Source organism: Ixodes scapularis, unplaced genomic scaffold (assembly GCF_016920785.2).
Source record: "Ixodes scapularis isolate PalLabHiFi unplaced genomic scaffold, ASM1692078v2 PGA_scaffold8__174_contigs__length_109621045, whole genome shotgun sequence".
NCBI classification, from domain to species: domain Eukaryota; kingdom Metazoa; phylum Arthropoda; class Arachnida; order Ixodida; family Ixodidae; genus Ixodes; species Ixodes scapularis.
In genome coordinates, this window is record NW_024609883.1 from 50,994,203 (window position 1) to 51,020,712 (window position 26,510).

Below are 26,510 nucleotides of genomic sequence, written 5' to 3' on the forward strand. Positions count from 1 at the left end.
AAGATAGCAGTCGTTTGCTTCGGTGATCCGTGTAGCTGTATTTTACCCTGCTCTCTGCAACACCGTGTCATGACGAAGAGCTGGAATGGTCACGGTTTGTGCTGTCCTCCCGGTTGACAGAAACCCGCGTCGCCCGCATCGGCACCGAGTGCGCTTGGGCTGTTGATACTCAAGCCTTTCATCCGCGGCTTGTCGCCAGCTCATCCTGCTGCTCAACGGTGAGGAAGCGGCGAGAGTAACCTCGGAAGTGAATGTAAATCCTCGTTCATTCAGTTATCCGGTGTCAAAGTGTGGAAGATGTCCAACGTGTACTGAGGGCGGGAACTACGAGCGTTTTGCCTTGCTTTTATAACCGAAGCCAGACCAACGAGATAACTGCCGTGCGTACTCTAAAATGACGGAAGCAATAAGTTTCAACAGGTCGAGTACGTCACCGGGGATGTAGGTGAGACGGTGCACACTGTTTAAACGCTTGCAGTATCCACGAGCGGTACCAGGAAAGCGACGTCAACAGAGAAGGAGCTCGCGATTCAGCATAATGCACTGCTACGGGCCCGTGTATCTTCAAAGTTCGGGGTGGTGGCAGTATAAAAAAAAGACGTATCAGCGCCCCACACCAGTGTTCACGAATAACACCGGTCACAAACTCCCAAGCCCCACCGCTCTTCTCGACACCGACACGACATACGACAACAAACTGCATCAAAACGCCCCAAAAGTGAAGGCGTCTGCTCCCGTACTGCAACTGCTGCAACTAGCCGAAGTGAAGTGTTGGGCGGATGTCCGGATGTCCTTCACAAAAATATATAAAAAATGATTTGCGCAAGGATCATTTTCATTTATTATTGTATACGTAATGACAAAATCCCAATAATTTGTTTTCCTATCTGATTCAAGCTAGTCGGACTGCTCATAACACTGGTCAAGCAAGAAAATAACAAAGATTTGAACTTTTTCATGACCGGTTTAAGATTTATTGTTAACATATCGTTATTTATTGCAACGGACTAACATTATAGATTTTGCCTCCATACTTTTTAAATGCAAACAGTTCTAACACACGGCTGTCCATTGCGCAGTGTTTTGTGTATTCTTCTATAAATCTGTAATAGTCAGCGACCAAAGAGCTCACCCGCACATGTCAAGCTTATATGCGCCGCGGGGAGAAATGGATATCGAGTAGGAAGTGTCGGGCGGAATGTCGGTTGTTGTGTTTGTGTCGTTTGTGCACATGTCGGTGCTGTGTAGCTGTGTGCTGTGTTGCCTGCGTTGTATGTAGGGTTGCTGTGTAGTGGTGGTCGTTCGCAGTGTTAACAAACTCGTCTTTTTTTTTTTAAATCAGGCTGCTAGAAATCTCGATAGGTGGCGTAAGTTACCGCCCGATTCTAAATAGTTTGATCAAGTTATTTATCCATGTAAGTTCGGCATTCGTTTTTTTTTATTTTTTTTATTTTTATTTTTTTTTTTTTTTTTTTGTTTAGCGGCTTGTTGAAGCTACTGACGCCACCGACCGCCGACAACGCACGTACGTACCTTTGCAAGTAGCTACGTCCGCCGCTTGGAGACTTTACTGTGTATAAAAGACATCGAACGAGAACTAACGCGCCCTGTGTGCTTTCAATTCGGCTGAAAGGCGCGCGGCTCGCTGGGCTCGTCTCGCCTGTTCTCGGCCGCTGGCCGCCATGTTTCATAAGGAACACGCTCGAAACGGTTTAGCGGAAGGCAGACACGGTGTAGCATGTTAAGTTTACACAGCACCTCATGTGTAGACGAAAAACACAGAAGGCCTCGTGTAAAACGAACACGTTTCGACGTGTCCGCTATGGGACAACGGTTTACACGTATGGGCGTGTTATTTTTGCTAACAGTGTATGGCCGATTTACGCGGGACAGGTTTGTCGTCTAATGTGATGGTAATGGGGAGGTCGGTCTGTCCGCGCGCGTGTTTCGTCACGATTAGTAATTCTGTCTTCGTGGGGGAACAGGTGAGGCCTCCACGCCGGGCGTAGTGCTCGATGGTAGTAGCGGCTTCTTGTAGCTGAGTCTCTATGTGTCAGAGGGAGCCTTTCGTTACCCAGACAGTAATGTCATCTGCATAAATTGCATGTCTGACATCCGAGATCTGATCCAAAAGGGGAGGAAGACCTCGCATGGCAAGGTTAAACAGGAGCGGAGAAAGTACAGAGCCTTGCGGTGTGCCACGGTTTGCCACTGGCGCGGAAGGAGAGCGAAGATGACCAAGGACGAGGCTGGCAGATCGGTCACGGAGGAAATTGCGGACGTAATTGTATACTTTTACTCCGCAGCCAGTGGCTGCCAACTGTTCAAGGACCAGGTCGTGGGAGAGGTTGTCAAAAGCCCCCTTAAAATCTGCGGCAAGGACGGCGCGATATTGGGCAGTGCTCGGCGAGTATAAAACATCATGTTGGAGACGGAGCAGTACGTCCTGGGTAGAAATGCCACTACGGTAGCCATAAAGGGTGTCAGGAAGAGCGGATGTGTCCGCAAGGAATTTGTGGAGGGGAAGCTGTACAACCTTCTTAAGCAGTTTGCCCAGACACGAGGTAAGAGAAATCGGGCGCAAATTCTCCAAGGAGAGGGGTTTGCCAGGCTTGGGAATCAGAACCACTGTTGCTTCCTTCCACTCCTTGGGAAGGGTACCCGAATCCCACACCTCGTTCAAGTAGGTAGTAAGCTGCGTGGTGTCCGAGTCCGAGAGGTTGTAAAGAAGAGAGTATAGCGGACCTGGTCAGGACCAGGGGATGTGTTGCGGCGTATGTCGGTCAGTGCACTTGACCGGGCTGTATGAGGTGACGGAGTAGGGACCACGTTCGTGCGGTACCGAGCGTGCCATTGAGATTGTCACATAGCGCGTGCCAGTTTTCATCAGTAAGGCTGGCAGCATAGTCTGCAGCATCAACAGTAAGTTGGGCAATACGTAATTTTAGCTTCTTGTTGCGGCGTTGACATCGCCACCGTTTGGTTAGGCTACGACGTGCTTCCCACAAATGGAGCAGGTGGGAGTCTATATCCGGTGCATCTGGAGTGGTAGTAAGGGTGCGCGTGTGTCGGTTAAGCCGGGTTTGCAGTGCCTGCACCAATCGGTGAGTGTGTCGGAGGAGGTATAAGAGGAGGACCATGCGCGAAAGGCAGGCCAGTCTGTGATACGGATGTGACGTGCTTCCCCCGTGAAGTCTTTAGTCTGGATACGGGTTTCAAGAATCGAATGGTCACTGCCGAGCTGTTCCTCAAGGTTCTGCCAGGTGCAGGGTTTAGTGCCATGGTACATGGTAAGGTCTGGGCCCATGTCTCGCGCAACGCTGGTTCCAAGACGTGTGGGTGTCGATGAATCAGTAAGTAAAGTGAGATTCTGTTGTTGAATCAGAGTGTGGAGCTTAGGTGTGTCGCGAGGGTAACCCCAAGTTGGATGTGGAGTGTTAAAATCGCCTCCAATGAATGTGGCGCAACCCTTGCAGCGTGCGGCTTCAAACAACTTGTCAAACCGTGCATGACGATCTTGAGGGAGGCTGTAGGTATTGAGTAGACGGAGGGATTGGGTGTTACGCTTGCGTGGATTTGCAGGAAGGAGTTCAAGTAATACATGTGGAACGGCCTGGCTGTCGAAGGTTAAGTCGACAGCGGTATGAACGCGCTTGACTAGGGTTGCCACAAGGTGGTCTTGATCAGGATCATTATGCGCCACGTGACATATCCAGGAAGATTAGGAAGAGTACGAGGCTCTTGTAGAAAGATGATGTCGGGTGGGGGAGTGTGCGATTGGATACACTGGATGAGACTGCAACGTTTGTTTCGGAAACCTCGGCAATTCCACTGCCATACCGTGAGGTCTGAAGAGGACCGTGGTGTGGTGGATGCAGGGGGACTACAGGTCGCCATTTACAAGGATCGAATAATTAGAAGGGCCAGTTGAAGAAGTGTAAGAATGCTACGGGCCCGTGCATCAACAGATTCCAAGAACCTACAGGCGAAGTTTGCTGCTGCTTGAAGGTTCAAGACCCACCCCTTGCTTGGAGCAGTGTCTGTTGAAACGGACAGAGTCCTCTGTTTTGTTGTTCTGCGCTGTCTTGGATCGGTGGGCGCGCTCCCTGTAGTTTTCGGATCCTCGAGTGAATTTACTCCGTTTGAACTGGGCCCTTCTTTGGTCAGGGGTGCCCTTGGTTCGTCCTTTCTGGGAAGCTTGATTAGTGTAGCATAGGTCGGTCTCTCAAGCCGCTGGTTTTCAGTTTTGCTAGTCAAGGTGTCTTGCGTTGTTGAAGAAGACCCTTCACTTTTTCTGGGCAACTCGGGCCAGTCGGATGCTTGAACTGCAGCTTTGGCACTATAATAATCGACTGCGTGTTCCTTGGCATGATTCCTCGTCTTTTTTTCTTGCTGCCATTTAGAACAGGATGTTGATGCAGCCGAGTGAGCGGCTCCGCAGTTTACGCACTTCTCTTGAGCAGTGCAGGAGTCTCTGTCCTCGTGCGTGTTACCGCAGCGCTTGCACACAGGACTGTGCTTGCAGGAGGCCTCACGGTGTCCATAGCGGCAGCACTTGCAGCACTGGACAGGTTTCTCTTGGAATGAAGTAACTGGATGCCGAACAAGACCAATGTAGACGAAGCTTGGCAGCGAAGATCCGCAGAAAGAGATCTTAATTGCCGAATTTTTACCTAGCCGTCGCAAACGTGCAACTCTGTTTTCAGGAGATCTTAAGTTGTTAGTGATCTCCTCGTCAGTCAGCGTAGTGTCCACATCTTTAATTACACCTGTGGCGCAGTGTCTGGGGAGAGGCTCGTATGCTCTGACTTCGATTCCGCAGAGCTCTGTGCAGCGTAGCAATCCTCGCGTTGTTTGTCCGTTTCTCACGTCCACGGCAACGAGATTGAGGCGGCTGTTGTACCTGATCTCTAGGATGCAATCCGGGAACGTCTTCGCCAGAGTATTGGAGAGTCTCAGGCTGCTCAGCGACGTAATAACTTGGTCCTGTTCGACTGGCGTAAATATAACAGTAAGTCCTTCAGGTACTACTGCAGTACTGCGGACTGTTTCAGCGCTTGGGCTGGAATTAGGGCTGTTCTTTTTTCGTTTTTTCCTGGCGACATCAGTCCAATCCAAGTCGTTAAAATCGGAGAGTTCTATGTCACTGGATGGCACAATGACTCGCCGCGAAGAGGTTGTAGCGCATTGCTGACCTGGAGTGATGTCCTCTGCACTATTCATGGGTGTGTCCCTGTCTTCTGATTCAGCGATTGAGCTGCCACAGACGGACGAAGGCAGACTGTACTGATCAGTGGAGGCGCGATGACTGGAATGTGGCGAAGGTGGCGTTGGCCTAGTAGACATGGCCATGGTCGATTCACGGGCACCAGGGCAAGCCCCAGTGCGGCAGACATCATCGTGGACAGGAGTAGGCAACGTACGAATGAAGTTCGAATGTTTCAGACCGTCTTATATTATTAAAATGTTGATCCAGAAAAGCGAGGCTCAAAAACGCAACCGACTTCGAATCACTCTAGGCACGGCTACTCACTCACTTATTGGGATCGGTGGCCGAGTGGGCTGAAGCGCACACCCAGCTCGACGCGCGTGGAGCGAAAGCTCGCGCTGCAGAACCCAGGGATCCTGGGCTCGAGCCCTGCCCTTTTTGATCTGGATGAGCATCGTACCGGCGTGCGGTCGTGTATCACAACTGCGTGAGCGCGTTAAAGACCCCAGGTTAGCAGTCGTACTGTACTGGCAAAATTGCTCAACTACAGTGTAAACCAGTGTCGCCCCTACTGGCAGACCAAGCCTACGCTGTATAAATTACTAAAACGTCCAATTTTACTTTTGACTTTACTCACTCACTCCTCATATATTACACTCGGTTCCTCAAAGATTCGACCTACAATGTTCGAGAGTGAGCTATGGCGAGATTAACTAGGCAAGGTCGAAATGGCCTTCTTATCTTTTACACGCGGGGTAAGGGTACACACGAATCGTCTAGATGTACGGAGAAGCGTTCCTTCTCGGTCATGCGCGAGGCAACTGTATTATATATATATATATATATATATATATATATATATATATATATATTAACACTTAGATGTATTTTTTAAGATGACACATTGATTTTACTTAAATAAATAATCTATAGTTGCTTTTTACTTTCCGTTTTTATTGCATTGCAAAATGACGTTACCGAACTAACGATGGATTATAAAGTAGAAAAAAAGCTCAACGCTCTCATTTGTTCAAAAGAACACTCCTTTTTGCTCGTGTGTTCAGCCTGATATGAATTCTTCTGGGATTTTTAACTTTAAAAACAAATCAAATGCACATAGAAAGCATCAATTAAAAAAAACGGCCAATTAAGAATACATAGGGATTACTTTGGCGGGTAAGGTTAGATTTAAATCGTCATAACAAGCAGGTCACATTTTAATCACGGTATAGATCGTGATTTGAATCACCTTAATCTTCTATTAAAAAAATTTCAATGAAAAAAAAAATAATTACTATTCTGACTTTCTTGGCTAGTATTAGTAACAACTGCGTATACTGCTGTTTCGAGTTTGAGGTGGAATAGCTAGTAAAGTACTAGTAACGGTCATAGCGGTACATTAACTCCTGCAGTTCCTATCATTTTAACAGCAATAATACTTAAAAAAACAAGCGAGCCGGTATAGATTCATGGTAATAAAACCCGAGACTCAGGAACACAGAAGGGGACGAACAAACTTCATTTTAACACCTTTTTTTTTTCTATAAACAAAGTAGAGATTTGAGGTCGCAACTGGCCGGAAAACGCGTATCTGGTCATGTCATTCGAAGATCGTCATGAGCTTTTCTTTCAGCGCAGTAAGCTCCTGCTCAGATAAGGTGATAACAAGCGACTTTTCTTGTCGCCAGTTAGTTACCAGTGATCAATAAAAAACCAGAAGAAAAGTCTCCACGGCAACCCATCAGCAAATGCAGCGAGGTGGCAAGTCCCTACATTTGAATCCCTTACAGTAGATCTTGAACAAAACGAAATTGCATTATAACAAAGTCCTGGCTTCTCGTTTAATTATCTTTGGTTACATTTAAACACATCAAAATAATGGTTCCCCCTCCTCTACATTCGGAGATTGGGTTCTCGGCCGCACCCTGCTTAACTCCTTTCCGTAATCCAGCACTGTGACAGACAATGTTTTCAATACTATTACTAGAGTTCGCAACATCAATCCTAACTGAGCCTTTGAGGTAAGGTTTTAAGTTCTAAATTTTGTACGTAGCCTCATACACAATGTCCTTCACAAGTTCCAGCACAAAGCGACTAACGCAGCTCTGTAGGCGATGCGAGAGGCACGATGAAAGTGCCAATATTTACCGTTAGGGCTCGAGTAATCTCCGCAGGTCAGCACGTAGCCGTCGTATTTGGAACCGACTGTAAATTTGCCGTATCTTACAATAATAGTTTGTTCATTCTCTTTCGTCAGTTCAATCCTGAGCACTTGTGCTTTATCTGGATGGCTCGTAAGGGCATGAAGATTGTCGTTTCCTTTGGTGGGAAGTAAAAAAATATGTTTAGGGAAAAAACACCAACACCAATATAAAACTAGTTCGTAAATGCTCTTGTCATTGATTATTTTGTGTCTGAGGTAAGGCCTAAGCTCACTCCTAACGTAAGCTGCAGGAATCAATATCACATTTGAAACCTTAAAGAACGCAACCATTGGTAAACACCCGCTAACTTCACTGGCCTGGGGTCCGTGAAGTGAATAAAGCTGCAGGAATTGGCATCCCGTTTTGAATCTAAAAGCCCAGAATCGTTGGCAAAGTCTCACTGACATTACTGACCTGGCGTTAACTGGAAGCCTAGATCAAACCGATCTAAAGACAGTAAATTTGGAAGAAAAAAAAAGATATTTGACTAAAAGGATAGTGATTCACATGTCTCTTAAATTCACGAGACTTCATATAATAACACGCTCCCGTAGCAGTGGGAGAATATAAAAGTTGGATAATTATAGTTCTATAATTGTTTGTGCTATTGATCAAGATGCAAATGCTTGTCAAATACGATTCTACTTCTCCTATTTTCTGATCAATGCAAAAATCTGTTTTCTTTATTAGTTTTTTTTTTTAAGGAATAATACCTTTCCGTACAGACCTTTTTTTTTTTTTTGCTTCTTTCGTTTGGGGGTCATTGTAGAGAAATATTTAACGTAACTGACGGATACAACGTGACGGACGTTACACGTTCCGCACTATATCCAGCGGGAAGGTTTACCACATCGTGTTACGGTACCATGTGACGTGACGTCACGATGGCAAGTGACACTTTGACACGTGTGTACATATTCTCCGTTCACAGGGGTTTCACAGGATTCTAGGCATGTTTCGTTATCATTGGCTGGTGCCATTTTCGAAGAAGCAAATACACAGAGATTGATATAACTTACCTATCCAGTACGAAGACACGTCTCCGTAAAATCCTCTTTCATATTCTTCCCGGGATCTCTCGAATCTGGCGTCACCCTTCTCGTTCTCGGACCGGCGTTGGATTATCTGGAGTTGGATTAAAGAGTAAGCGTGAATTGGAGCTTCCTTCAGGCTTCTTTATGCTTATCATAACGTAATACAGAGATTTACGCCCCAAAGTACCTGCTTCTCTTCCGCCCGGTTCGGGGAAGCACGCAGACACGTTGAAGCCGTCTGGCAAGGGCGGTCTTGGGTTCTGGGGCGCCCACTTTGACGCATACGTGTATTTCCGAGCTACATATCACGGGACGATGGACACCACTGGTCGAGGCGACTCATTGTTCATAATTTAGCCAGCGCTCCGGTTGTAGTTGTGTCTTAATTGCAATATTTCGAGCGCCTTTGCATATTTTTTTTTTAATAATTGCGTGCTTGCTGATGTTTTTGGAGTGTTCTGGCTCCCTTCCTGAAACCCTTCGATGCGTCCTAGACCTCAGAGAATTTGGGATATATACACAGCCGGAGTTTCATGGTCTTGTGCCGACTATAAGTCTCGGATTGCAATACCCGCTGCATTGTGAAATTTGTTGCGCTTGCAGAACCTTTTACTGACCTGTGTGTTTTGCAACACACTTTAAGTTAAGATGCTCTTCTCTCCGCCTTTCTAAAATGAACTTTTGCTTTTTCCTTTCCTTATTTGGGGTCTTTAATTATACACGTGAGTGCCTGCCTTATTCATGCTATCACATATTAAGTGCTTCCGGCTACTTGGGGAACAAGCAGTTGCCACTAAATATTAGGGCATCATATATTATTCAATCAAGCCAAAACAAATCAAACTCCGCTGGCTCCAAAATGCTTTAAAACGCGCAGCCGGTGGCGTTATTCGTAAACATATTGTCATTGGCAGTGTTGGCAAGAGCTGTAAGACTTTTTATGGAGGCCAGTTAACGTGTAACACTCCGGAAACCTACGTTATTGTCTCCAGAAAGTGTTCTTATTGATCGAGAAGAATAAAAAAATAGAGAAAAGTATGTTTCAAATGTGCAGAAACGTGGGGTAAACAGCGGCGGAAGCGGCCAAACCAGCCGGCACGTGTGGCACAATCGCCGCTATAGCACAATGCGCTCTAGCCCACGCACGGGCGAGGCCGCGGCGGGCGCCCTCTTCGTGAAGCGGGATGTCTGGACGGACCGTGTGTGCGACGCAAATTTCTGCGATTATAGTCTGCTGTGTGTCGTGTACTGTTCTCGAAGTTCACTTTAGTCTCCCTGTGCTTTTGCATTTCTGTGCACGTCCGTGAGCTCGATTGGTCGAGTCTGTACCCGCTACTCCGAAACACTTCGTAGGATTAATGAGCCAGACGCGGTTTCACGGCATGCCAGCCAAAGCTTGAAGATCGATGACTAACCCCTAGAGTCAATTAGAATTCAATAAGACCTCGTGTACGAGCTACGTGTGATAATGTTCTTGTCGTATCGCGCCGGTAGCTGTCCGCGCTCGAAAGAAGAAAGGCCAAGTGCAGGAGCGGCGTGAGACGAAAACAAAGGCACTTGAACACGCAAAGACCTTCATGCGGCTTCGGAGCCGCAGCTTGGCCATCCCTGCTATAGAAGGAGCATTTAGCAAAAGGAATGCAGACACCCAACCTGTCAGAGAAGAAATCTATTCGTTTTACTACATGGCCAACCATATCTAATATCGGTTATTACATTGTCTCGGACGTCAAATGAACGGACGACAAGATTTACAGATAATTAAATGAACTGACTCTTTCGCTGCAAATGTGCGGATTACCTAGTGATGCGGTTTCCATACTCGCCATTGCGGCTTCGGGTTGGGAAGTACTCAGTATTCTATACTTTGCGACGGCACGGTCGAGTTGGCGTACTAGAGTTTTTCTGTAATTTTACTTAGATAAACGAAATAAACATAACGCGTTACATCTTCTTGTAATGTCGTAATTGTTGCACTTTTTCGTCGAAATTGGTAAACCTTTTTTTTTTCTCTCTCTCTCTCTCAAAATGAAGAACAAAATCGCGCTTTGTCTTCGCTGTGAATCTGGATACCTACAATAAGTGGCGACACTTACTGTCCATCCGCCGCCGTCGGTATCCATGTCACACCACACCAGGAATTGGTTGTGAGGAGCGATCGAGTAATAACCGCTCTCATGATTTCCCTCTCTTTTTAACTGGGCACAGCTTACTGTTCGTTTCCCAGCTGCAAAGAAAAAAGCGTGAAGCAAACGTTGCTATCAATGTTGCAAAAAGGTGGACTGTGGCAGACACCGGCGGTGAAGCGTTCGCTGGTGCGCCACGGTGATTGCCAACGTCACAAATGGTCAGAGCTGCAAGGGGAAACACTCGAAAGCGCTTTTTCTACTTACAAAACAAAAAGTAAAGCTAATCGTAGACATAAGTTCTCAGTATTAAGGGCCACTGACAACCTTAAAACATGACTTTTTATTCTCTCAAAGGCATCGAAAACACGTAATAACGCCGTAATAAGAGATTGACGCGGTTTCTTTTTTTTACGTAGATGGTGAAGGCATTTTCAGAAGTACAAATGCTGCGATTTAGATAGATATAACAATTGATGACAAGATTCAACAAATTTATTTTCACGGCAATAGACTCTGTTCAAAAGTCAGTCACCTTGTAGCAGTCCCAACGGGCCCAAGATATTTCCGCTCTAAATGCGGTGACGGGAGATCATGCTCGGCTGAATCAAGGACCCTCAATTTCGTGAATCTAAGGTGACGTAAAAGAAACAGCTTATTTCCCCCTTTCTGCTCTATGCTTTCGAAGACATTCGCTTTTTCTGCTGTGGAGGAGCTGTGTAGCGCTACCGTTACAGCGTCGGGTTCGGCTCTGCACAATGTGAGTAGACTGACTTTCGGAAAGGATCTATTGTGAGCGGGCTACACCTCCCACCTGGAAATATAACAATAGAGACTCCGAAAGTGCTATAGTCGGTTACAGGTCAAGAAGGTAGGAGAAGCTCCTCCCACAAGCGTAATGCGCCCGTTTCAAATCTCTCCGCAGTCGAAAGAAGAGTTCACTGGAAACGCTCCTTGTTCCGCTTCAATGGATTCCCACTTGTCTCCGATCCCACTTTTCCAGAAAGCGGGGAACCGAGCCCCTGAAAGCAGCCTTTGTATCCATCGGAGGGGGGAAGCTAATCCCCGAAAGTCGTATTTGTTTCCGTCGGTGGGGTAAAACTCTAATCTCCCTCTCGTGGCTTACACAATGCTAAGTCAAAGTCGAAAGATAAAGCAAATATGTAAAGAAAGGCAAGACCCTCCCCACGCGTTGGCCGCGACGTCACGGAAACGGTGGGACGCTATTGGATGCGGAGGTGGCGGAGGGATATCTGATTCCCTTTGAGGGGCATTTGCCGCTACCTTCTTAACCTGTAACTGACTATAGTGGCGAGACTTCGATCAATACCTGGCTTTTCGCGTTGTTATTCTAAACATGACGACGCCCGGAGACTGTGCTGAGCAACGTCGATAGATCAAAACCTGTTATCAGTTTTACACAACGCCGTGGGCACCGTTCCGTGGAGCGTCCGCTCGGAGTTGCTCGCACGCTATCAGCTATTGGACAAAAAGAATGGAAAATAGCAGACTGCTGAGTTCCAACGGGTATATCTATCGGTGCAGATGGTGTACCAATAAAGCTGATAAAATCCCTGCAATCATATTTAAGCGTCTACTTTTTTTTTTTTTTTTTTTGCTGTTTTAACGTTTCTTGGGGTTCGGGCAAGCCAGCGGGCACGGAGAGAGTAACTAAATATCAGCGCGTCATATTTTAACCGGACGACGCGGAAACCACCTCCACCTACGGGGGCGACCCGCGGTACCGAAAGCGCGCGATATGTGACGTCTTTGGTCCTGGGCTTACTACTGGTCAGAGCCGCTAAAAGCTTTTTTTTAGTCGAAACAAAATATAAGTGGCGCGAACCGTTTCATTTATTTATAAAAAGTATTTTTATTTTTTAGTATTTTAGATCAGAAAAGAAACAAATGCAGTTTATAAAGTACGGAAACAAGAAATGACCCGTCGACATACCCGTCACCAAGCGGTGAAAAAGGCGGCACATACTAGAAAGGTGTAGTGGGATCAGGCGCCGACGACCGGCGACCGTAGAAAGATCCCGGATGTACGCGGCGACGCTGCGGTCGAGGATCCGACCGGTTCCGAGTGTTCCGAAGGCCTTCACGAGCAGGTTTGTCGTGCGGTTTCGCCGTTTGGCGGCATGGAAGCGCGAAATGGCTCCCGTTCTGAACTGATCTTTACCCCTTGTTTGCTGTTGTTCGTGGCTAATAAAGTGTCATGCCGAATTAGTGTTTAATCGCGGAGCTAATGCAATGCGAGCCGCCCTGGCTGCCCGCTTCATTCAGCCTATCCAGAACATGCTGTAGTAGCGCCCTCTCGAGCCGTCGACACGGAGTGCGGCAGCCGTGAGCGCTCGCTGAGCTCACGACCCCTTCTCTAGCTAGTTCCCGGCCACTCAAGCAACCAAGGACGTCATGAAGGAGGTTATTTTTTGCTTGTTTTTGTAGTCTTAATTTGCCTATTCGCGTCTCCAGCTCGACTCTCGCCTTCCCGCGGCGGAAACGGGAAGCGCCCTAGTGAGGATCCCCCGATCCTCCTGCTCAGCGGACACGGCGGAACTGCTCGCGATCATGGCTATTGAATTGTCATTTCCGAATGTAAACAACACTCTTCACTGTCCCAACGTAGTGCTGCAGCCGGTATGGGATTGTACCTTACCGGAGAGTTGTAGTTTTGCGCATAGAAGCAAACGCAAGCGCTGTGCGTTTGCGTTAGAGTTGCATGCCCCACGTTGTGCGTGTGCCTCATCGCCATGCGCAATCCAAGACCGCAATTTCGGTCTTGGATTGCGCCAACGAAACGTGCTGCAGTGAGCAGACGTGCAACCAGATGTTATATATATATATATATATATATATATATATATATATATATATATATATATATATATACAACGGGCATGGTGGCGGGTGGCCGAAGGCGGGGGTATATAACTGAGAAGAAAAAGCCCTTAATGAAAACAGCAACAACGGACGAATTTATTCTTCGACGTTTCGGCCGGAGTCTGGCCGGAGTCAGGAAGACGAAGGCCGGACTCCGGCCGAAAAGATTGTTTGTTGAGACAGCGGGCGGGTCGTATGTTGTCCCGTTCGCAGGCGCCTCCACCGGCTCCAGATCAACCAAAGTCACATGGAGAAATTCCTCGCATCTCGCTACAGGAATCCGCTCGGCAAGCGCTCGCTCTTTGCAAGAAGGGGCCATAAGAGCCACCTTGTATGTGGCCCGCTATGGATCTCTTGACTCGTTGGATATGTCGTGTTGATATTATTCCGCCAAACTTGCGTCTAGTCACAGGGGTCCTTGCAGAAAGTTTCCGGCATTTTTACCCTTTTAGTCGCGTTGCGGCGCACCGGCGTAGTCTACGCTTAGTCGTAGCGTGGCTGCCAGTCCAGTTGCGACGGGTGATAGCGCGGATCACCGGAGATTCGGATTTGGGCTAATTTGTAAGTTTCCGAACTTTCCGGGACGAATATTTGGAAGATTTGGAGGTTCGGTTGTCGCACGGTTGTCACTCGCGAATAAAAATCAGTTTTGGTTCATTTACGGCTTACTGAAGAGAAACGGGTAGCCCGTCGTTTTGTGTCATGCATATGGTGCGTAGCACCTACGAGCTTCACTATCCGCCGTTGGCACCGAGCGCGATTTTTGGGGTATATGTGCTTCGGGGACGCATACGAGTATGGCTTAGTATAACGCCGCAACATTTTCGTTATGTATCGTATTACGCTAAATAAGATAGCCACCCGATGAAGGGAAGAAGTGCTCGCGCTACCAACACGAACGCCCGGGACATCGTTCGGAGTCTTTGGATTGAAAGACACACACTGGACACAGCGGGACATAACATCGACCTGATAATGATGTCGTGAGAATAAAAAAAGAACGAGACATGGTGTCTGAAGTGGCCGGAGCACCCCACGGCACGTCGCCACAAATGAGCGCTTAGGAAGAAACAGCGTGAAGAAAATGGACCTCAAACCCCAAGGCCCACTTCGTACGACAGGTGACGTAGGCCAGAACTGGAAATTGTTCACGCAAAAGCTAGAGCTATGCTTCACCGTAACGGGGCCGCACGGCAAGTCTTTAAGCGACGATACAAAGACTGCGCTATTGTTATGCTTTGCGAGAAAAGACGCCATCGAGGTCTTCAATAATTTCGCGTTCGCCGAAGGGGAAAGCGCTAACAACTACGAGACCGTCGTAAACAAGTTCGACAGTTACTGGGACGCTCAAAAGAACGAAATTTACGAGTGGTACATGTTCCGGAAAAGGATCCAGGCAAAAGGAGAGACCTTCGAGCAGTTCCTTGGAGACGTGAAAAAACGCGTTTATGCAACTTCGGAGGACTGACAGAGTCGGTGATTCGCGACCAAGTTGTTATCTGAATCAACTCCTGCGAGACAACCAGCTTACGTTGGCGAAGGCCGAACAAGTGAGCAAAGCCTCCGAAGTAGCAGGGCTTCAAAATGAAGCCTGGGGGAGGAAAAAGGAACGGGTAGATCCTGTGAAGATAAGGACGACAACGAAAGGACTACAAAAGAAATTCGAGTGTTCCAGGTGCGGCCGGGAGCACAAGCCACGTAGCCGTCCCGCCTACGAGAAGATCTGCAGGGCATGTCAAGCGAAAAACCACTTCGCACCCTGCTGTAAAAAAAACGGCAGAAGTCGGTAAATTGAACGACGAAGAAGACGACTTCGAAATTCTCGGCGTACAAGTTGACAGCCTCATTAGCCAGCGAGACTGGACTGTGAAGGCGAACATTGCCGCCGAAGAAGTGGTGCTGAAAGTTGACACGGGATCCCAAGCGAACCTCCTGGTCACGGCCGGACTGGAAGTGCGCGCTCTCTTTCTCTTCTTGCGGCCTCTGCAATCGCCCGAGTGTCAATGGCGTTTTCTCTCCGTATGTAGTTCACTTGCTTGCCGCCAGGGGCGCAACCGCCTCACCCCACTTCACCCCACTCGGAGAGTCCCTTCGAGCTGCTTTGCGCTGGTGTTCGAGCTTCGTAGGTTGTTGTTTTGGCAACGGTTCCTCAGAATACTTCTGATTAACCATGCAAAGACGGTGACGGACAGAAACAAAAAATCAGCTGGGTATGTGCACAAGCCCTCGAGGAAGCACGTTAGGCTGTAATGTGCACTGTGCGAAAATTGTACAGACTACTACACCCTCGTTTAGAGCAGCTGACCGACTTCATGTGCGGCCTATGAAATGATGATGCAGACCACGGCAATAGATAGATCGGGCTTGCTTACGTTTCACGAGAGTGTACGAATTATTTATCATTTAAAGTTCCTTCATGTAGAAGGGGTCCGTCTCCCCCTGTTCTTGAGTTGCAACAGAAGTCCTGGAGGTAAAGACGAGTATAGTTTTTCCGCAATCGCATTCACTGTCTCTACTTACCAATTTTTACTCCGGAATCTCTCGGAGATGTGCGTCAAATATTCACCGTTTTGGGCTTATCAGAAGAGCATTAGATAGCGACTGAGGGTCAAAACGTAAGGATCAGGCGTCAAAGGCTATAAAAACCTCGGCCGCAAGTTGCGACAGCGTTGAGATACACTGTCAGACGCGCTTTGTGCAAACGGCAAAGGGTAGTCCAGTGCAGAGGTCCAGGGGTGAGGTGACCGCGCCCCCCGCGAATTGCGGCGGGAGGTGGCGATTGCCCCAATTGCAAAGGCCGTAAGAAGAATGAGAGAGCGCGCGCTTCCAGTCCGGCCGTGACTAGGTCTACAGGAATATTTAGGCCAGGGCTCCTTTTCGCCGGAGCAGTTCCATCTTGCGGTCCTAGAGCGCAGGTGTGAGTGTCATCAACCAGCAGGTGACCTTCGATGGCCGATGCTGCTGCCTCACTTTCTTCGTCTTAAAGAAAGAACGTCATGCGCTACTAGGTCTCCAGGCAAGTGAAAGTCTTCGGCTGGTCGCCGGCAACGTGGGCTCTGTAACAACTGACAGTTCTGAGCAACTGCTGGAATAATTTAGCCACCTGTTTAAACGCACAAAAAATGGTGCTACGCGACGGCGCAACCCCAGCTGTCCACGCGGCTCGACGCGTTCCTCTGGCCTTACGAGAACAGCTGCGCGACGAGCTCAAAAGGATGGAGCAGGCTGCCATGATAACAAAGGTCAACGAGCCAACGGACCGGGTAAGTCCGCTCATGATTGCCAAGAAAAAAAAACGGAAAACTTAGAGTTTGCGTGAATCCAAGGAGAATCAACAGGTGCATTAAGCGGAAGCACTACGAAATGCCCAGACGCGAAGATATAGAGCCGAATTATCAGGCACGAAAGTGTTCACCCGACTGACGCGAAGGCTGGCTTCCACCAAATCCCTCTTGACGAAGAAACATCGAGGATTTGTACGTTCGCTCTTTCTTTAGGACGGTACAGGTTTCTAAGGCTGCCTTTCAGAATTTAGACCGCATCAGAAATATTTCGAAAGACTTTGAACGAGATTTTTGACTCTCTGCCCGTTGTTCACGTGGATGATATCGTGGTGTGGGGAACGTCCAGGATTCAGCACGACCAACGACTCCGGGGCTCTGGGTGCTGCTTTCGCTGCGCACCGCCCAGTGCACCGATCGCGTTGGCGGTACAAAAAACCAGAGGTGGTTTCTTGCGGCGCTTGCGGCTCCATCGGAAGAAACTTAGATGTTTGAACAAAACGTAACAAAACCGAGAAGAAACGCGAAAAAGATGGCGACGAAGGCGTAGTGGCTGTGTCTACTGGGTTAAAGAGTATCCGCTTGTAATAATGTGACAAGCAGCGCTTCAAATCTAGTATAAAAATGCATACATAAAAACAAACACAAATAAATAACTTTTAGTTCGGGTATACTTTGATTAACGTAATCACATTGGTGTTCTTTTTACTTGGGGCCTGGGGTAGAGGCTACACATTTGGCCCGTGACCGAATGCGAATGAGTTCCGCCGAACTCCTTCGGTGGCAAAGGACATTTGCAGCGAATGCCATTCGTGCAGGCCGTGTAGCACCAGTCGAATGACATTTGGGGCGAATGCCATTCGTTGTAAATGGCATTCGAGTTGCCCTTGTGGCACGGGCTTAAGAAGGCAAAAGTCGTCGCCAAGACACGCCCGAGGTCGTACCAAGATTTAACCGAGGACGGCAGGGTTATTCGGAGGAACGGGCAACATCTACTACCGACAAACGAGTCTTTCAGTCCATACACACCGCAAGATGACAACTCGGACGAGGAAACTCATATCGACTTACCGTCGGTAAGTCGATATGAGAATCCCACGAGAATCCCAGCGGCAATACAAGACTACACTATGACTGTCACTTTTTTAAGTGCCTTAATGTGTTTTTTTAACTGACGTAATTGCATTGTGAGAAAATTTTATCAAAAAAAAGGTGGGGGGGAGGATGTATTGTATTGCGCTATACAATATAGCCACGCGGTGAAGCGAAGGAGTGCTCGCGCTACCAACACGAGCGCCCGGGACATCGCTCGGAGCCTTTGGACTGAAAGGACACTGGACACAGCGAGACATTACATCGACCTGATAATGAATTTCGTGGGAATAAAAAACGATACATGTCAGGAATTAGGATTGAGTAAGTACTTATCTTCCTTACTTAAATCTTTTGTATGATACGAATTTCGAACTTAATGTGGAAGCTTAACGGGTGGTCTATGATACACATGTAAGAAATATCTTTGAGTAAGAAACATATTCACATTTTTTTCTGAAGAGTGTGGTGGTGCGGTTTGTCAACGTTTCAAATCTATCCGAAACGTCCAAATCGCTAGAAGATTCGGTCAGTTATCCGAACTTTTCCAAATCCCCAGATTCGGGTCCTAATCTCGGCTCATAACAAAGTTCGTCCCATCACTATTTGCGATGCACCGGCCTAATCTACGCTTAGTCGTAGAGGGGTTTCCAGTCCTTTTGCGATGTTCCAGCGATATCCGCGTTTAGTCGTGCCGTGACTGTCAGTCGTGATGGGATGTTACCGTTTTTTTTTTTTTTTTTTTTTCGTAAACAAAATTCATTTTATGCCATATTTGAATGTCAAGCCCGAGCTGACTTCACGATTTGTTATTTCCTCTCTTCCAAAAAAATGCTCGATATAAAATACATTACGCTTTACAACTCCGTCTCTTCAAGTAAAGCTTACTGCACCAAGCCACTAGTACCCAAAGAACTATGCACGTTTTTGGTATTGGTGGTTTTCTTCGTCGGAGTCTTGGCAATAGACCGATCTCACTGAGCGTTTGCCACATGCATGACGCCGCCATAAATTTAGTTCACGGGAGGCAGACGGCCGCACATGCGAGGGTTCGTGCCGTCTCTTGCTCCACCAAGGCAGAACTCCAGCAAGGCTATTATTGCACATGCAGAAAAGCTGAAGTTTCCTCGATGTATTGCGGCAGCAGTAGCGTAGTCAAGCTGGTTGGTAATATAGGTCTATTATTGTGCTGTGTTTGTCGCACGCACTTCGACAAAGAAATGCTCATCGTTGACAGAGAGGTTGTATTGAATGTTGGGCGACCTTCTTCATTCTCGACTTTTTGTTTGCGCTTCCTGCGCTACCACGAGTCGGCTTATACAAATATCTAACATTACACAAGATCGGTGTTCCTTTTCTTATATATTCTGCAAGCACCCTTCTGATAGTAATCCTGCACCTCTCTGAATCTCCACGGTCCTTCGTATTTTAATTATGAGTTTTGCTCCCCATAACAATAGTGTAAACGTATTTATTAAATCGTTTTCCGTTGCACAACGAAGTATCTCTCGCAAACGTGTCGAGAATCAGCCGCATAGACAAAGGTGTAATATACTTGAGGAAGCGATCGAAAACGATTCCGTTTGTCCACGTATGCGATTCATATGATATGCAACGACCGACACATAACATACATATGCAATGTGAGGTACAGGTAGCAGAGCGCGTTAGATAGACTACAGCTCACACAAAAAAGAATAAAAAAGAGAAATGAAAGAACTGTGAGTGTCTGTCTATCGCCTATTTCTCTGTTTTTACTCTTCCTGTGTGAGCTGTACGCAATTTCCTGCCAATACCCCGGCGGCAGTCCGATTCGTTCAGTACCCGCACGATATAGCGCCGATATTAGGCCGGTCGCGAAAAGACGGTACGCCAATATCTGTCGGAAACCGGGCTGTGGTGCACAGCTGTACATTTGGCCCATGTTGGGACCGATTTCTCGTCGTCCCTTGCACAACATTGGCCAGGAATTGCCGTGCAGCTTGGGAGGATTCGCTGAAAACTGTTCACTTAGAAATCTAACATCAAGTCTGGTTCCCACACTTACGACTGCCTAGGACGGTGTGCCTTAAAACACCCTAAAATCTCCTATGACGAGATGACACACTTCCGACTCCATGGGACGGCGCGAAATACCTTGTACTTCCGTATACTTAATCTCTCTTTCGCGCATCATACTCTTTTGGCTCGAAAATCCTTTAACAATGTTATGAACGACCATGTATCATTGACAGTGCGTAATTTGATCTGGAAAATACCGCAAAACCTTCGCTTTTGTGATGAACAGTTCGTTTGGTCTCCTAGGTGGCGCCATCGAGCCATTGTATTCTCTAGAGAGCCTGGGCTACATGGAGCTTCCAACTGCTCAGTCGAGGTAACGTCGTTTATGGGCTGCGTTTGCAATACGAGCTGCGATGAGTTCCCGAAAGCGTTGATCGTCTGCAAACGTCTCCTCCTTTCATCCTCCTTTGTTCCTCGCCACGCGAGATCCCCGCGCATGCGCACTTGCTACCAGTCTCCGCAGGGGGTGTCCGACATTACATTGCAAAGGCTCCCGACGGTTTGAGATGGACCCTCTCTTCAATACAGGCTCCATAGTGTTCTCTAGGTTCCCTTGTCGTAAGAGGTTGCAAGAACTCGCCCCTAAGCAAAGGCAAGGGCTTCAACGGGCCTTAAGTGGTACCTTTTGGTGCCTGAAAATAGCCTTTCAAAATAAAATATTACCAGGATCATCGATCTCGTGGTTGTGATAACAGTGTCACCCAGTGTACATACGTTACGCCGGATGTGTCGCCATAACCAACTATAGAGATTCTCATTAGTTAAACATTCTACAATTAGTTCGATGAAAAAAGTAGTCTCACGTTTTTTCAAGTTGCAGGGGTCAAATATCGTGTAGGTTTTCCATAATCCGCTTCTTTCCATTATTTCCGGAACTCGCCTAGAGCTGCTTTCCGCAAAGACGTTCCCGGCTACAACCTGTATGAAAAGGACCACTACGAACATGTTGGAATTGTTTGTCGGCGATTCAGAGGTTCGTATAAGTCGTAACCAACGTTCTCGTCCTATTTCTTTCCTGTCTTATATAGTGTGAGAATTTCACAGGGGGAAAATCAAGCAAACATGACGGAAAAAGAACAACAAAAATTTGGACTTGAAGAGCGCTTTTTCTCTGTTTACGCTGACCTATAACACAATAGAACATTTCAGCCGAGAGCTAACGATGACTTCGTTAGAAAAGGGAGACTAGAGAACACGGAGCGCTAGTCTCCCTTTGGTCCTCGTCTCAAGCGCTATCATGGCGTCGAATTCCCAGTACCAACTAGCCGAACAATCTGCATTGTTGTTATACTCAGTTTCGCCTTACCAAGGCTTATTGCGCAGGAGGCGCCGTGCAACAGAGATTTTGGTGGCACGGCAAAAGATCCCCATTGGTCCAAATTAATCATTTGTCCTCCGCTAGAGTGTACCAGATGCCCCTAATTTGTTTGCCACAAAAAAAAAAAAAAAAGAACCACCAATTTGATAATCACGTTTACAATTAAAGGGGTTAAAAAACAATATATGTTTGCAATGTTCGGGACTTTGCAGAGGCGTTTCTGTCCTAGCCTGTCTCAAGTGTACTCCAACAGACCGCCAATGTTTGAGAAGCTTCTATGTTGTGGTGAAATTGCGAGGCTAAAAGGGGACTCTTTCTTTCTGTCTTACTTTCGAGATGTTTGATGTCGCCATTGTGGGATCGAAGCCACCCGCCTGACGACAATCGAGTGAGGCTAATGGATTGGACACGAGAACTGCGTGCGCACTTGACTTTGCCATGTAACAATCAATTACGCTTAGACTCAGAGTGCGCATATTGCACTTCAAAATAATGCATATGTATTCTTCCCTCCTGCACGTCATTTTGAATTTTCGCCGTATGTATATTTTTGTATTTAAATGCTTATTATGGCTCATTTATTTAGTATTTCCTCGTTTATGTTGTCTTATCTAGTTTCCGGAAACAAATCCCCAAACCGGCGTCCCAGCTAAAATGTTTGGAGGCCCCTGATTTCGATGTCTTGCAAGGCAAGTCAGTTCAGTGCACTAAACTTTTACCGAAGTACGACAGCTACGTTTCTTTCAACGTCTGTGTGGATACCGACTGTTTCGACACAATTAATGACCCGAATGTGTGGCATTCTGGATGCCTTTTTCGGCCGTTGCTTGGTGCTTTAAAAATTGATCCGGGGGACACTTCGATGTCTTCGAACAAGTAAGCATACCAAAATGGCTGGTCGTTATCACGAAAGCGTGACTGTGTACTATCATAATTTACACGGTCTTCGAACTAAATCAAATATATTTTCAGCTGGCGTGAATGCAAGTAACTACGATATTTATTGTTTGACGGAAACGTGGCTACAGGCCAACATTCCCTCCTCTGAGTATACTTCGGTAACCACTTCAGCGTCTACCGCTATGACAGGGACGCTGTTAAGTCCGGCAAGCGTTTTGGAAGCGGTGTAATGCCTGCTGTAAATGCAGATTTTGTTTCTTACCGAAGTGAAAACCTAGAGGGAATTACAACGAGTGTGTGGGTTGAGATGTCGATGAACGATAAATAAAATCTACTGAGTGTAAACCACTACTTGTTTTGCTCCAGGATTCAGTGCGTCCCATTTTCTGCAGAGGTTCAATTTGCTTGAGACAAAGTTGGACGCGTGCCGGCATCGTGTTCTACTTCTCGCTAATTTTAATCTTCTTTGTGTTATCTGTGGATCCCAGCAAGTAGGGTAGAGGAGTCCTAAGTCGACAGAAAAGGCCGGTGTGCTGCTTGACGTTCTGAGCTTTAACTGCCTTTCGCAGATAAACAGTTTAAAAAACATGCGGGTAACGTATTAGACCTGTGCATTACTAACGACATGGAGGCTGTAATTTCGTCAGCTGACTCTCCAGTGGTTCCAATAATGTTCTACACGGTCTTCAATTAACTCATTCATTAACAATAATGTTAATCTGTCATGGGACAGTCATGCTCATTATTTGATTTGAAAATGTGCCACCTGATGACCGTTGCTGTAGTCTATTTACAATGCCTTAATCTTCCCACTTAAGCAAATGTAGTCTTGTTTGGAGTACAACCGCGAAAACCAATCTTAGCAAAATGTTTATAGCTAAAATATATTGACAGCTATCTTCAATGCCCCTATAATTTTTACAGCGAGACAATTTGTATTAAGTTTTCAAATAATAAAGATTTATAAAATGATTGTGGACTATGCGCCACTATAACAAAAAAAAAAAAGATAAAACTTAAATTTTAGGGTGGGGTGAGAGTTCGGAAGTGAAACTATCAATGTGAATTCTAATATTTTTCGTAACTTTTTCGTAACTGAAATAAGGCTTATTCAATATAAAATGATTTTTTTCAATACACTGGAGATACACAAAATATAAAAAACAAGCTAATTTTTTTTTTATTTTTTGCATTGCATACTTTTTTTTATTAACTATGCAGTCTACTTCGATTGATATTTTGCAGGGTTGTTTCTATGCTTTGAACTTAAGTGGAACTATAATGGATTGTTCTTTTTTATTTTTTGTGAGTTTGCCAATGAATATAAAATGTTATAAACTGTAGTTGGTAATGTTATTTTATTGAACATAAACATAAATTTGTTTCATTAAGTTTTTACAAAAGCTTTTATTTTTAGTAGAAGGCATGTAGGGATACAGGAAATCTCTGCCTATCAATTTTAATAACTCAACAACGAGAAGTTTTTTGTGATAAAATACAAATGCAAAAACACAAAAAATAATATAAGTATGTTTATTTATAGTTTGTATATATCTACCATTTATTTATAATAATGCAATGTAATTTTATGAGTCTTAGTTCAGTTATAAAAATTTCAAAACCAACTTCATTAGTTTAATTCCAAACTATCACCCCACCTTAACTGAACTCGATCCCTGTGTTACAACAAAAGAATAATCAACCTGATCCGTTACAATGACTACTGGAAGGTTCCTAAGTGAATATCAAATTAAACAGCACATGATTAAATGTATAGTTCCCAAGTTCATTAACAGCGCTATAGAAAAAAAATATGATCCTTGAATAATTGTTTGAACCCTCTGCGAAAAAAAAAGGGCCCCTTTCCCCCTCAAAAAAAGCTACCTTGTTACCATGAGGTTTACGGGCCTTCCCAATAGGAGCGCCGACCGTTGATCGTAGCATTAGATTTCTACCTTGTTCTACTTCACGCGACCTGTCATTTTAAAGACAGTCAGTAATGGGTATTTACAGGCGACATCTGCTATTACAACGAAGAAGGTTGGTTCTTTTTGTCGAGAAGATGAACGAGCTTTTCCGGTGCATGGGGATCAACGTGGCCCCTTCCTCGATTGAAAGCGCGTTGCTCAGCAACGAAGGTATTAAAAAAGCGGCTGTCATTGGCATTCCTCATCCAAAATATATGGAAGCCGCCATCGCATTCGTCGTTCTAAACACTCCCCAGAGCAAACTCACGGAAATAGATGTAGAGACATTTGTTGCAGGTGAGTACGTGTGTCATGTACATCTCATGCATAAAAAAAAAGAAAAAAAAAACAGTTTCTTTAAAGCCTTCTACGGAATTGTTGTCACGCATTATTTACTAATTACGACACTTTAGGCATTGGTGCCACAGCATCACACGTGAAGTTTTAATGCGTTAAGCAGGGAAGACATAAGCGACAAAAACGAGCGGCACCGCGCGTTGCGCGCACGCTGTGACGTGGCGGCTTGGTATAGGTCAGGGGTGGCCAGGCTGACCCGGCTTTAGAGCCGCAAACAAAACCACGAAACTTCCAAGATTAGCGGGGGGGGGGGGGGGGGGGGGGACGTTTGTCCAGAGCAGTGGTTCTCAACGATCGATATTTTGCGGGCCCTTTGTGGATCACCGGAGATGATGGATGACCCCGTTCGTGGCGAGGGGAAGGGAAAGGTATAGGTTAATTATAATATTGGTTTAATAAAATGAATATAACTAAGGGCTAGGGTCAAGCAGACTTCCCCTTTGACATATAAACTAGAAAACTCACCCGAAAATTGGAACGTTTCTTCTCAATCTGAGAAAAGACAACTTTTATTGCTGGGTTTGGCTGATGAGGTTATGCTTTGCGAACCCCTAGAATACCTTCGCGGACCCCAAAGGATCCGCGGACCCCCATTTGAGAACCACTGGTCCAGAGCAATAAACGAAACTCGAACTACTTTCCATCTATCCGAGTCAAAAGCAGTCCAACGGTACGTAAGGTAGCAGTAGCAAGAGACTACCAACCCGCAACCTGTCTAATCGATTTAAAACGCGCTCTATTTCTCTTTTTGGAGAAGTGCTCGTGTGATCGGGAGGGAGGCGGGGAGGGGGGAAGGGGTTTTAGGGGAAGGAGCCGCGAGCGGCACTTTAACACGCGAAGAGCCGCATCTTGGCCACCCCTGATATAGGTCCACGTCACAGCGTCCTGGGCTGTTGCAATGGGAATAAACGCGCGGCGACCGTTTTTGCCGCTGATGTGTTCCCTGCTTGAGCGTTAGAACGCTCGTTTTCACAAAAACCCGGTGGTGTCATTTGTTTCTCATAGCCGGGGAGAGAGGGAGAAGGAGGGGGAGAAGGTGACGCGTGCGATATCCCCTTTGGTTTGAAGCGCTGACGTCAGCAAGCGTTAACCTCTCCCTCTCTCCCCAGCGCTGATAAACTGACAGACACCGCCGGGTTTTCGTCGAAACGAGCGCTTTCATTTTCGTCTAAATCACGGGCACAGCTGTCGCGAAGCCAGAGAGGGGGAGGCGCCGCGGAAAAGCTCCTAGATAGCAAAGTTGTGGTGTTCAACGAGAAGGCGTCATAAGAGGAAGTCCAACGCTTGACACAGATCGGAAACGAGTGCTGCGTCAGCGCCCGGCTTTGGGTCAAGTTTGAGCCAAACTTTGACGCAACCGTCGTCTCCAATCTGTGCCGAGCGTTGGTCTTCTCTGATGACGCCATCTCATTCAGCACTACGGCTTTGTTACCTAGGAGGTGTTGCGCCGCGGCGCGGGGGAATGCGGGCGTGCTCAGTTGCCGCTCTGCCGTCGCCTGTGGTTCTTCGCTCTGGGTTTCCGTAGTTTGGGCTGTGATGTGCGCATGTAGTTAAAACGATGGAAGCGGTTTCCTCCACGTGTGATATAGATGCGGTTCCTTCTACGAGTGGTATGGATGTGGTTCTTTTCACGAGTGAAATAGATGACCGTATCCAAGGGCGTCGGCGTACTCTGACAAGCAGACCGCAGAAAAGGGGTGAAACAATTACAGGAAGATCCATTGGTGGATTCTTAGGGAATTCGTTAGCGTGACCCTTGGAAACTCCAAACAGGTCCCCTTTTGGAAAGCGCTAACACTGACCCCGTAACGAGGCCAAAAAGAAGCAGCAAAAAATAGAGGAACCAAAAGGGATATCCAAAAGAGAAAAGTGAAGGGATCAGCGTTAGCGTTTCCCAAAGGAAGACATGTGTGGCGTTTTCGTCTATGATATAATTTATTTACGTCTATGGTGTGAAAAATGGCAACTGTTGATGCGCTGGTCCTCTGCATTCTTCTTCAGGCCAACTCGGAATCTACATGCACCTTCACGGGGGAGTGAAGCTTGTTCACACGAACCGAAGGGCGGATCCGGTGAAG

The 26,510-nt window shown here is 46.6% G+C and overlaps 1 protein-coding gene across 1 annotated transcript in view; it reads right to left on the reverse strand.

Moving 5' to 3' along the window:
• LOC120841486 (ficolin-3) overlaps positions 1-20,835 on the reverse strand; it is a 31,745-nt gene extending 10,910 nt beyond the window's left edge. The window contains exons 1-4 of the mRNA XM_040212390.1: positions 20,694-20,835; positions 10,544-10,674; positions 8,433-8,538; positions 7,358-7,528 (exon numbers count right to left, since the gene is read on the reverse strand). Of these exons, the coding sequence (XP_040068324.1) occupies positions 7,358-7,528; positions 8,433-8,538; positions 10,544-10,674; positions 20,694-20,835 (550 nt within the window). The remainder of the gene's footprint in view (positions 1-7,357; positions 7,529-8,432; positions 8,539-10,543; positions 10,675-20,693) is intronic.
• Positions 20,836-26,510: the final 5,675 nt, after the last annotated feature.